Source organism: Paramormyrops kingsleyae, chromosome 7 (genome assembly GCF_048594095.1).
Source record: "Paramormyrops kingsleyae isolate MSU_618 chromosome 7, PKINGS_0.4, whole genome shotgun sequence".
Classification (NCBI taxonomy): domain Eukaryota; kingdom Metazoa; phylum Chordata; class Actinopteri; order Osteoglossiformes; family Mormyridae; genus Paramormyrops; species Paramormyrops kingsleyae.
Genome location: NC_132803.1, coordinates 14,875,300 through 14,887,766, shown reverse-complemented (window position 1 = coordinate 14,887,766; position 12,467 = coordinate 14,875,300). Strand labels below are relative to the sequence as shown.

Below are 12,467 nucleotides of genomic sequence, written 5' to 3'. Positions count from 1 at the left end.
ACATTAAACAGAAACATATGGTGTGACTTTTATTTAGGAAACGAGACGTGAATATACCCTTTTTGTCTTTTAGTGTTCAGTTCAAATATCTGTTTTCTTAATGGTGAATAAAACGCAATCTACTGACTTTTCTTGGACTGGTTCTTTTGTGCTCGTCTTTATGACTTGAATTTTCAGTTCTATCAGGCTTTTATTTGTATGAATTTATAGAAAAACTAGTGTTTAAAGGTAGAAAAACTTGTGAAGTCGCATGGTTATTACCTATGCTACTTGCTGCTGTCAATTTAATGGTCTACTTTGATAAATCGATTTACGACTTCTTTTTCCAAGCTACAAAATAATTATTTTCTCTTGATTATTATTATTAACTTGTAGAAGTCTGTTACAGTTCTTCTGTAGTACATCTAAATATAGGATGGCCTGCAAAGATCACTGCATATTGTGTATCACTTTTCACTTTCTCTTGAAATTAAGAGTTTTATTCTATATAATTTTATCTTCCATTCTACATACAACTGTACATTCCACGCACCGCTAAACATGCCAAAAGGATTACGGAGGAGCCCTCACATCCTGTGCCTGATCTGTTTCAGCTGCCTCCCTCGGGCAATCGACTCGGATCACTCACCACAAAATCAGCACGCTTCAAGACCAGCTTCTTCCCCACTGCTATCAGACTCCTCAACAGGTTCCCTTGCTTGTAATCAACAACAATGCAACATAAGTACCATTTAACGTCTACATTTGCAACAGCGCAGATCGCTGATATTCTTTCCACACATTATAATTGCACATTGCATGTGATGTGTGTTACGCTAGATATATAAGGATGTGTGTTGTCTGTATTGTATCTGTGTCAAATTTGTCAGTATTGCACTGCTTAATTTTGCACAAACCACAGTGTTCAGTAAATACTGTACCTTGCATTTCCCCCTCTCCATTGTGTATTTTGTGCTTTGTATTTACTCTCTCTTTGTAATTGTTAATTGCCTATTGTTATGTCCCTAACAGTATCAAGCTGTGGCAACAAAAATTTCCACTAGCCTTGGTCATGTGACAGTAAAGATACCAATTCTGATTCGGATATAATGCATATGTTTCGAAAACTATAGTAAACTTAAGTCATTTATTTTAAATGTGAAATGCACAGATTTATCCCAACTGCTTGATGTCAGACTACATAGCATAGGCTTAGATTCAGACCAATGTTACCTGCCAGTGTGATTTGGGTACATATCCGTTCCTTGTGCTGATTGCTTAAGCCCCACAGAGGTATTGAAAGGTACTCAGAGGTACTAACAGCAGCATACAGACTATGTGCTGCCAGCCGTCTCCTTGTGATTTTTAAAAACTTGACTGTTGTTAGTCCATTGAAATGTTTTGCTTTATTATGCTTGGAGTTAACTGTATCTCTGTTGATTGTCTCCATCATTGTCTTTTATGAATGTAGTGTGAAAACAATTGTGGAATTGACTTGGGGAACTCTGTTGTGCCGTCTCATAAGAATGGTTAGAGAACATGCCTCGATGATTGATTGGATTTATTTTGGGCCATAGCCACACAGTTTGGTTTTGAGTCAATAAATTGATCTTTAAGACATCTTGATTCCATGAAGCTGCTGCCTGATGTTTCTATGGACATGACCTCACACTCTCCAAAATGGAGAAAAAAAAAAGCAAAACTAATTACGAACCAAGATGCAAGATGATGTTTATTGGACCAGCCACATTGTTTTTTAAAATGCTGCACATTCTGTTCTAATACCAGTACCTATATTTTATATTTTTCTGCATACTGAACATTTTGTATTTATTTCATTAGTAACTTATTTTCTTTCTTCCATTTGGTAATTTTTAACTGTGGTAGACATAGTTTATATTGTGCATACTGTGCTGTTGTTTCTCTTTTTTGCAGCAGCAGCTACGAGAGTGAAAAAAAATAATTTTATTGTGTACTGCTCCTATGACAATAAATTTGCAAATATCTTAAAGTCACCAATTTTTCACCATTGGCTATTTTCAATTTAAAATGAATGTTCTGCATTATCTTGAGATTTACACATTTATTCTCAGTCACATTCAGCTAGAGCTTATATAAACCTCTGGCCATTATTACTAGGACACAGTGCATGTTTCGTTGCGATTGGTCAGGCCTTCCATGGCTCCTATTGGCTGTCTCGTCTCCCTTTAGCCCGTCTCTCAGTTTGTCTGGCTTTGGCGTCTGCGTCACACCACACATGGGGTTTATATCCGGCTCCCTGGCATCCTTAGGCCAGACGAACTGATAACGGTGTAACAGCGTCACCAAACAGTGGACCAGCTTCATGTACGCCAAGCCTTCATGAGGCCCTGTCATAAAATCACAAACATCTCCATAAGCCCAGGAAACTGAAGCACCCCAGGGTGAATTTCATCAAGGTTTTCTAACTGAACTCATCTATTCTGAAATACAGGAAGTCCCCAGGTTATGAACGAGATCAGTTCCCTAGGTCTGTCTGTTATGGTGGGGCATGGCAAAGGAAAGAGGGAACGGCTCACTGCAAGCAAAAGACTTCATTAAACTAAAAAGAGAACACAAAGGAGAAACCAGAAAATAAAGAGGGACTACAAGGGGTCAAAACCAGAACAGGTAATACAAGAATCGAACTAAATAAATCACAAAAAAAACAAACACTAATCAGGGAACCAGAGCAAAACTGGGTGCAGGATTGGGAGACAAACATGCATTAACGACTACAGCAACAACAAGGAGCAAGTGAGGTCAATTAATGGGTACAATAGGTAAAAACACCAAGGGAAACTAAAACAAGGACAACTGAACAAAATAAGACAAGGGGAAAACACCCAAGGGACTGTGACAGAAATACATAAACCAAGAGGACACAAAACAACAAATATTAAATCATTTATTGAAGCTGGCCATTGGCCTGACTCAAAACCACAAAGGGGGAATCTGGATGATTGCAGACCACTCAGCCCCTTAAGCCACATGGCAGCCCAGGAAGCAGTGAAACCAACTAGGGACTGAGGGGTTACAAGACAGACAGGGAAACAGGATGGTCAGTGACACCTGCTGGCCAAATGGGGACAAGACACATGAGACAGGGTGAAACAGACACCGATCCTGACACTGTCATTAAGTCAATTTTGTAGGTGAGGTGAAACATTAATAATATGCTACATAATAATAATTCTTTAATAATAAAAGTAACTACATTCAGTACTGTGCTATACCTCGAGCCTACGAATTTCCACAAGATGTTTTCAAGAGCATCGCAAAGTAAAGTATTGTCTGAGTTTGTTATTACTAATCATTGTAATTGACTCAGTTTTGTAATGTAAAAGGCTTTATGGCAGTCCGTTAGTAAGTACGAGTTGTCAGTGAGGCGTTTTTAACCCAGGGACTGCCTCTACATGCTTTCCTATAATTCAGGGCATTTTTGGTTCTTACGCACAAAATGGACATGAAGGTGCCAAGCTTCAGGAACTCTCCCTGCTCATTCAGGAATTTGCGGGGTTGAAATCACGGGCGACCTTCCATTGGCCCTCATCACGCATGACAGTGGAAAAGTTAAGGATAACCAGGGTTCCCTGCTACAGGTGCAGGTAATGAGAGGCAGTGTGACATCAGGGGACATGGAGTTCTGGTTAATTCTACCAATGGTGAATGTAGATGGAGAGATCAACCACTGAACACAGTCAATGAATGAATATGGCCGGCTAATGTGCAAGGAGGCTCACCTCTGTGATGCTGTAACACAGGAGGTGGGTGTCTTCAGTGGTGGAATGACGGGGGGGGGGGGGGTATCTCTACAAAGGTTGTTTGCCATCTGCATTTACACCAATGATCTAGTAATTATCCTACTAATATTGAGTATCCTACTCAATATTTCAATAATCAGTACCTGCATGAACCGCTGCAATATTTTGAGCAGTTTAAGAATGAGCATGTCAGGTCCTTCGTGGGACTTCTCAGGCTTAATTGCAGAAGATTCCCAAAGATTGGCATGGGTCGCGTTCCCATGGGAGAGTTTTTGGGCCTATTAATTCTGGAGAGCAGGGCGAATCTAGTCCAACGCAGGAGCAACATGCCAGCCTTGATACCTTCTGCCAGTTAATGCTTTCGACCAGGATTAAATTCAAAGTCATTCTCATCTCCCACTGCCCTTTGTATCATAAGTGGAAAGCACCCGTGCACGCAAAGCAATACATGTATGTAAACGTTACCGTCTGAGCAGGTTTTTAATAACGAGAGCGCTGACTATGAAGCTGCAGATCTGAGGCCATGGTACTCTCTTGGAAAGGAGTGCACTGCTCTTTTCAGGTGGGGGTGGGGGGAGTCTGCACTTAGTGACAAAGTCTGAGCACTACGGGTGACAGAGAGAGAGAAAACATGAGATTGGCAGGAAGATTGGCGGTCAGGCACGGACTGAAGTCACGGGAAGTTCAGGAATCCTCCTGGTAAACAGTTGTATAATGTAGCATATATGGACCTGATCAGCAAAATATACTAAGGGGGACCCCCTGGGCAGAGGCAAAATATACTAAGGGGGACCCCACGTCAGAAAAATATCAAATTCCCGGGCTGCATTTTGTTGCCAGTCCATCCTTCTCGGTGGCTGTAGGTCTGCGAGCGCTTACCAGCTTGGGTGTCGGATCCTCCGCAGGGCTGCCGGGCTTATTCTCTGCAACAGGGTGATCAAATTGCAGATCCAGAGGCTTTCAAATAGATCTGGCATTCTTTCAGACTGAGAGTAATCTGAGGTGGTTTGGGTATCGCTTAGCAGGGGTCCTGAGGCAGACCGAGGAGGTGCTGGAGGGATTAGTCTTCCTGCTTGAGAATGTCTGGGGATCATCCTGAATAACCTACAGTTCACAGCCATGGGGAAAAGAGGCTAACATGGGCAAAGGGGCTAACGTGGAAGAAAGGGGTTAACATGCCCTGCTTGGTATTGCCACCACTACGACTCTCACTGGGAAAGGCAGTAGTTTAGAGACTAGTCCCCCACCACTGCAGACACTTTCCATTAGGGAGATAACTCAAAAAGTATTTGATGGATCTTTTTCATGTTTTGCAGATGGATTGTAGGGCTGATCTTTAACTGATTTGGAACTGGTCAAATCGTGAGATAATTTGCACCAAAATTTGAGCAGTTCCACATAGTGATAGCAAAGAGAAGACAAGTCTCAGCCAATTATCCTGTTAGAGCGATAACTCAAAAACATTTGAGGGATCTATTTCAAACTTGCAAATGAATTGTACAGTACAAGATCTGGAATTGATCAACTAAGACAAATCACACCAAAACTGAAGCAATGCTGCTTAGTGGCAGCAAAGAACAAGTGACTATAGAAGACATCATCCTCATTGAGACAAGTCACACAAAGCTGGGCTTTTAATAAAGATTATTAGAGAGGTGAGGGGAGTGTGTAGGGAGCTAGAGACTGTAGAGGTTGGGGGGTGTGGGAGGAGTAGGAATTAGATGGAGGAGAGGGGGTGACAGGATTGACCAGGGAATACATCGTTGTCGTTCTGACGGCATCTCATTAAATCTGAGCATTAGAACCATAAATTTCAACTTCAAACTGTGGTTAAACCTGATACATGAGATTTATTTCTTGTAGTCTTTTCCCACGAATTGCCTTTAATGAAAGAGGTTTTTTGTTGGCTTTATTGATAGATATTGTTTTTGGATGATGTACGTGTTTTTACTGGATCAACTATATTATTCTTGCAGGAATAGACCTTTGACAACATCTAGGGTGTGAATTGGTTTCGCTGCTTGTGAAGCAGTGGAACGGAATGAGACAATAAAAGCCAAACATCTGACTCATTGCTTTCCGTATAACTGGACACCAGCAGAGATACATTGCACATGTGGCAGGGGCAAAGGACACCTTCAAGAACAACACCCTGTATGAAGACAGGTGGTCTGACCCAGGATGTATATTTTTTAAAATTGTACATCTGGACTGTGTTTGTACAATTTCCAAAAAGTATAAGCTGGAGGAGAGCGTGTAAAACTATTTCCCTCTGATGTAAGTCAATCAGGCGACAAAGTCGCAGCATAATTAAATAAACAAACCTTGGCTGTCAATTCAATGTTTTAATAGTTTATTCAAGTAATACTTTGTATATTAGATACGAATGTGCTGTAGCAATGAAAGCCAAGCTGTATGAATGCTACCTAGTTACAATTAACTTACAAACATGTACAGATACAATATGCTGCTCACATTTGTATCATTACACAAATAAGGAGAATGTGGAAGAAATGTGTTTATAGTTCATAGCCTTAACATGAATTGCATTTAAATAACCTTCAAGTCTTAAGGGAGCACCACGATTCTGCACATAAGCATTAAGACAAAACGGCCGTTTGCATTTCAATTTACAGTCCCCTGTTTCTCATGGCTTCTTGAATGTCGCGGGATTCACACAGAGGCGCTTCGCCATGTACAAGCTGTCTACAGACAAGATAATAAAACCGGAATATTCCTGCTTGCCACAATTATCCGTTCAGAAACCGGGGGCGATACTCACACTCAGCCGATGTGGCCAGAGAATATGATAGAAAGCATTTTATCATAGGCAGAAAATCTCAGGTGGTCATTTTTGAAAAAATCACTTTGTCTCAAAGTCAGTTATTACCGAAGAGCAGGAACTCTGTGGCATGAAGATTAATTTCATCCCATTACAAGATGGTGTTCTTGATATTGCAGCAAAAAAATCCTTCTATATACAACTACGATTCCTATAATATTTTGAGTAATAGAAGATTAGAAGTGTAATGTTAGGTTATAAAATGTAATAAACATGTTCAATTAAGTTCACAACCCCTGCTTTGTAAACGCTCAGCTACAACGGTCCCTATTCATTAGTGTTAGTCCAGTATGCAGGTATGTAACACTAACTGGCACGATTACAGGAGTCTCCGGGCCAGTATAAAGTGGTGTTTTGGCGTCCACAGCTGCGTTTTCAGTAATTTGTTCTGCAGATCCTTGGCTGGGAGCCTCCTCTTGCCCTTTTTAGTACCTGAAATGACAGAGTCAGGTCATTTAGCCCAAGCTCCGCCGATACAAAGGCTTTTAGCACCTAAGCAGATCAGCGGAAGCATAACTGTCAGGCACATTGATGGTCCGATGCCATACAAGAGGTTTCACGTTTCGAGGTCCAGCAACCAGAGGTGCTTACGGCTGCCAAACACAGGAATTCTGGAACGCGGACTGTTTCAGCCCATTTCAGGTTAAAGAACCTCTGGAATGCTCAATTACATTTTGCCTACTGAAAACTTAACATGACACTAGCATTTCATGTTAAATAAATTACATGCAAGCTAGCAAATGTGAATTCCTTTAGGAAACATCCAACTGTAAATAAAAAACGAGGCGGTGGAGATACGGCAACGGCACAGTGCTCACGTGGACAGATGACATCCTGATGTATAAGCGTAGTTGCCGGTGTAGCGAATGTCACACCGTACGACGTTGTTGCTGTAGTCAGACTCCGGGACTTGATAGCTGGGGTTCACACTGACCTGCAGATCAAACCGGAAACTTGTGTGTCTGGCTCAGAAGTAAACAACAAATTATCTGGAGGTTACAAGATCTGGCACCTTACATCAAGCGATGATTGTTCTATTAGAATGATTAATTAAGTCTACATACAGGATGTCAGTCCATCACAAGGCATACACACTACAGGCAATTTATAGATTCTAATTCACTTAATCACATGTTTTTGGACTAAACTCCACACACACATAGTCAAGGATGGGATTCAATCCCTTTTTCCAGGAGGTGTGAGGTTACTGTGCTATAAAAGATGTGTTGTTTAGTATGATGTTCATTGTGAAGATGGTAAGACATCATGTCAAGCAAGAAAACACTGCTAGAATTCCTGATTGGACCATTGAAGACCAAAAACCCTGTGGTACACACTGACAGGCATGGAAGATTTTTTTAAGGGACAGACCTTGAGGATGTAGTTTCCTGGTTTGACGTCAGTGATGTCGATCCACTGGCAGTCTATGTCTGCGTTGTAAGTGTCGTAGCAGCCGGGACTAAGCCCCTGGAAGTCAGCATCAGTCAGCAGGGTTTCCAGCGTTGCATCACTCAGCCAGAACACCTGTCTGTCCGGACTGCACTGCAGCTACCCTAACTGCGCTTACTGCAAGCTTTTCAAGGTTCCTGGTGTTACAGCAAACACTGTCCACTATGAATGAATCTGGCTGCTATGGAGGAACTGCTTTTGGGAAAGCCTGCAAGTCTGGTACAAAGATAACCTGCAACAGGGTGGAGAATCCACATCTGCGAAACATCTGGTATATACAGATCTGTACCAATATCTCCTTCTCAGTTCATTGATGCCCATTCATCAGCATGAGTCGAGAAATCTTTGGCGTTATCTTAAATCACAGATATTAATGTTTTAAATTTAACTTTGGAATGTACAAAGAGACATCTCCCAAATAAATAATAAAAAGCAAACTTTACTCAAACGTTACACATTCCTTATGATGGCTACACATTCTTTATGGTGGTTACACATTCCTCATGATGGATACAACATTCCTTATCAAGAAACACAAGGTTGTAATCACTGCATAAGGCATCGTTTATGAAGACAGTCATTATCACATAGTTACAGTACTTGTCTATCTATCCCTTACCGCAGTGCCTGCCCTGGGACAGAGTTAATTAGGGAAAGTTAGGGTCTTAATGGGTACGTGGAATCAGGTAATGATTGTTTTATACACGGCAGCGGCCTACCTGTGTGTGTGACGTGCAAGCAAAGCGACGGTAATAGCCATAATCGCAGGAAGAGTCTTCCAGACAGAAGCTGGCTTTGTGCCCCTCTGCCACACGTCTCTGTGAGCTGGCTTCCAGCAGGTCGTAGTGGCTGAATTCATCCATGCTGTGGTAGTGCCTTTGGAACGATCAAACGTCGATTCACATATAAGAAGATCATGTGGTGTGGCTCATTTGTGTAAACGGAGGTATGAGCTTCACAATATTATGAAATTAATTCCTTGCATGATCGTGTCTGTGAGCTGTAACGTCATTTGAGATTGACAAAAATACACAGTGCTGATACTGCAGCCTAACATGGATCCTCATAGCATAGATCTGAGGTGAAATTAGCTACACACTCTTCCTGATATACAACTGTAAGCGTGCAGAAAACCTCTACGGAAAAAAACCTTCTGAGAATAATTCTTTGATTCCGTTTAAACTGAACTCCTGCCGGATGCAAATGATAACTGACCATCTAAGAAACCCCAGACTTTGGAACCATCTAACGGAAAGAAAGAGCAAGCCTAACATGTCATCAAGCTCATCCAAAGCAGTCGATGCATTAAAAATAAAGGTACATCTGGGGTGACGATGCGTGGTTGAATGAATATGTATCCAGGGCAGTTAATCTCTACAGTATGTAATTTATGTAATTTTTAGTTGCATACTTTATTTAAACAGCCCGTAGTGGTACTCAAAGTCAAGTCTCCAACACCAGAGACAGTGTCCCTAACCCTAAGTCTCTCTAATTAAGCCTACTAGCATATCTACAACACATTTACCATAAATCATGATGAATGAATCACAATGACGGCAACACAGAAATCATTATAGAGAAGGAGAGCAGAAAGGACAAAGGAAAGCAAACAGGAGAGATGCAGACTGACTGGTGGCAGCTGTGCCATTCCCAGGAGTATCGTGGCCGGTTTGGCAGAAAGTCCGACGTGCCCTGGTTCTTCACGCGCTGGGGGAACCTCAACAGCATGCGGGTGTCGTAATCCCTGACGTCAGACCTGTGGGCAGAGCTGTCGGCACGCGCAACAATCAGAACCACAGTCACTGTACACTCCGCTTTTGGAGCGGTCGTTCTTAATGAAAACAAGAAACATTCCTGAAATCAGTTCAAGCCCTCGTCCGCTAACCGGTATTAAATTTCTCCTGGGTTACAGTGGATATTTCTCAAGAAAAGCACAACTGCAGGAAAAGCTTTTACTTAAAGGTTCCTTAGAAAGAAATGTCTTAAGGGTGAATTGAGTTTTGTCATTAAGTTTTGGGCAATTTGTATTTTTAAAAAAAAAAACCTTCCAAGGGAACAGCACCACCGGCCTTGTACATATTAAACTGTCTTTAGATTCCTCGCAATCTCATCAGCAGCAAGAGTCCCTTTTACATGACTGTAAAAAGCTCAAATTCACCGTTATTAGACTTTCTGGAATCTCACTGTTAATTCCATGGAAAGTACACCTCGAGCATTTGAGGATTCATCAACAGCAAAACGGCTGTATCCTGCGACAGTGATCCCAGCTGTAGGTACCTTGCCAGACAATTTTCCTCAGCGGCACATCTGAGATTGTACATTGGCACCCTCTGGACGTAGGTGGAAGCTTGTATATAATACGGGTCTGGCACGAGATCAGGCAGACCTGCGGAGCAGAGCCACGCGAGTTACTGGAAAATATGTAAAGGCAATTCAAAAGAAAGTCACATCCATCCACCAAATATTTTATGCTTTTATGCCTAGGCAATGTCGAGTCTGTGTCTCAAAAATCAGTTAATTGAATAACCAACCTATTAATATCATTTTGAAGTCTTACCGTGCTGGAAATACCTTGTGCCATACCCATGTCTCTGTCTGCTTCGTGGCCTTTCGTAGCTGTCATAATAGTTATAATACGGGTTGTTTTCATCTGTGGACTTGTACGGGTTGTATGGATCGTCCCCTACCATCACGTCGTCGGGTCTCAGATTGCTTAGGTGCGGCAGAGCCGAATCGGCGGTGCCGTTGCGCTCCTTTTCGGATGCCGGCATTGCGATCGGTGTCACCCGCTCATTCAGCTCGGAACCTTGACTTTCTCGCTGCTGGGATCTACTGGCCTGCCGTCTTTGTCCCCCCTGAAAGCGATGGAAGGCCCGTGCGAGGGTCCCTATGGACGGGTGTCTCCGGGAAGCCCTTTGAGGTTGGTGTGGATTTTGCGCCGAAGAAGGGTTGACGTTTGGTTCTCCAGATGTCCCATTGCTTATGATGATAATTGGTCTCGTTTGCGTCTGGTTTCTGCCACCGGTTCTTTGCCTTGGTGGCTGGTATTCGGATCCATGGCTTAATAAACTAAAAACTTTCCCGTTGTACTCCCATTGGATCTTCTGTCTGAAGTCGCCTGCTTGCTGGGTATTGGCTGCTTGTGGAGTATTGCCCGAATTTGTCTCCGGCTGCTGCTGAGTGTCAACGGGTTGCAAAGTGCAACTCCAGAAACATAGGTGCGTGCATACATAAATTACAACGTAAAAGTCACATGCCCTCATCTTTGCTCTCAGCTGTATAGAATTAACCTCAGAACGAATAAAGCCTAATATTCCAGCCTAATTAATTTAAACTGGTATTAAGTCAAAAGCGAACGATATATTTCATCATGCAAATTTTGCAGAACGTGTGATCAAATAGGTCTTGCAGCCAAGTATCAAATAACTGCATTGACCAAAAAATCCGAGATCTTACATTAAGGAAGATTGTGCTGAACAGGCGAGCCACATCGCTCCTCACTGTAGTCTGGCTGTTGTGCGGAGTGCGAGCAAGAGGAGGGGTTGAATTTTTAAAGTTTCAGGAATCTAGCTCCTTTGGCAGACTGGTGGTGTGGCTCGCATAATAGTCTGGTTATGAAAGGTCTGACTCGAAGGTCTGATCGCCTTCATGTAGAAAAGGCTGGGCACTTCTAAGGACGTCCAGACACTGTATCAGGTTTTCCAGCGGTCCATCACTGGAAGTAACTTGGAGTGGAAATAGATTTCCGAGACAGCCCTGTTTGGATTCCCGTCCCTCTCAAATAATTTTATATAGTTCTGTCTAGCCGCAGGAAGTTTTATTCCTTTAACACGAAGTAGGGTGATTCATGTTTTTACAATGCGATAAAGCAACAATCTTTTGCAGCTATTTAGAAAAAAAACATTCGAATTGTCACTGCTAGGAAGAAAATAAATTATGCTATGCATAACAAATTAATAACATTGTTAACACCAGACTGTCACGATCACAGCACCCCATTTAATGAAACACAACTAATTTAGAGTGCATGTTGGCTGTATGAAAGCATTTCCATTAAATATTAGTGTCGTGATCTGCACGTTTTTGGCTGACACCTTCTTGTACCCACGATGACGCTGCAGCAGCGCGGCTGAGTCCGCACATGCGTAGGTGAGACACCTGCTGCGCGTAACTTCACCCTTCATCGGGACGAGGAATGACGGCCAACTTATTGCTTTAACATAATGTTTAAATTCAACTTCGGACAGTGCAAAGATAAACATCCACCATTTCAGAATCACGCACATTTTCAGTATCAGGGGAAATGTATATGGACAGAGAACCAGCAGGAGGAAACAGGTGAAGCCAAAAATGTGCTGTGGTTTATTTAAGTTACTAATATTCATGAACGATTTTTTTTCTTGCGCTAGAATCGT

At 42.2% G+C, this 12,467-nt stretch overlaps 1 protein-coding gene across 1 annotated transcript; it reads right to left on the bottom strand.

Moving 5' to 3' along the window:
* Nucleotides 1-6,097: 6,097 nt before the first annotated feature.
* loxa (lysyl oxidase a) lies at nucleotides 6,098-11,791 on the bottom strand. The gene is made up of 7 exons (XM_023822937.2): nucleotides 10,610-11,791; nucleotides 10,330-10,438; nucleotides 9,683-9,820; nucleotides 8,772-8,928; nucleotides 7,975-8,070; nucleotides 7,422-7,537; nucleotides 6,098-7,035 (listed from the first exon to the last, which is right to left on the bottom strand). The coding sequence occupies exons 1-7, from the start codon at nucleotides 11,313-11,315 to the stop codon at nucleotides 7,029-7,031; spliced, it is 1,329 nt and encodes a 442-aa protein (XP_023678705.1). The 5' UTR covers nucleotides 11,316-11,791; the 3' UTR covers nucleotides 6,098-7,028.
* Nucleotides 11,792-12,467: the final 676 nt, after the last annotated feature.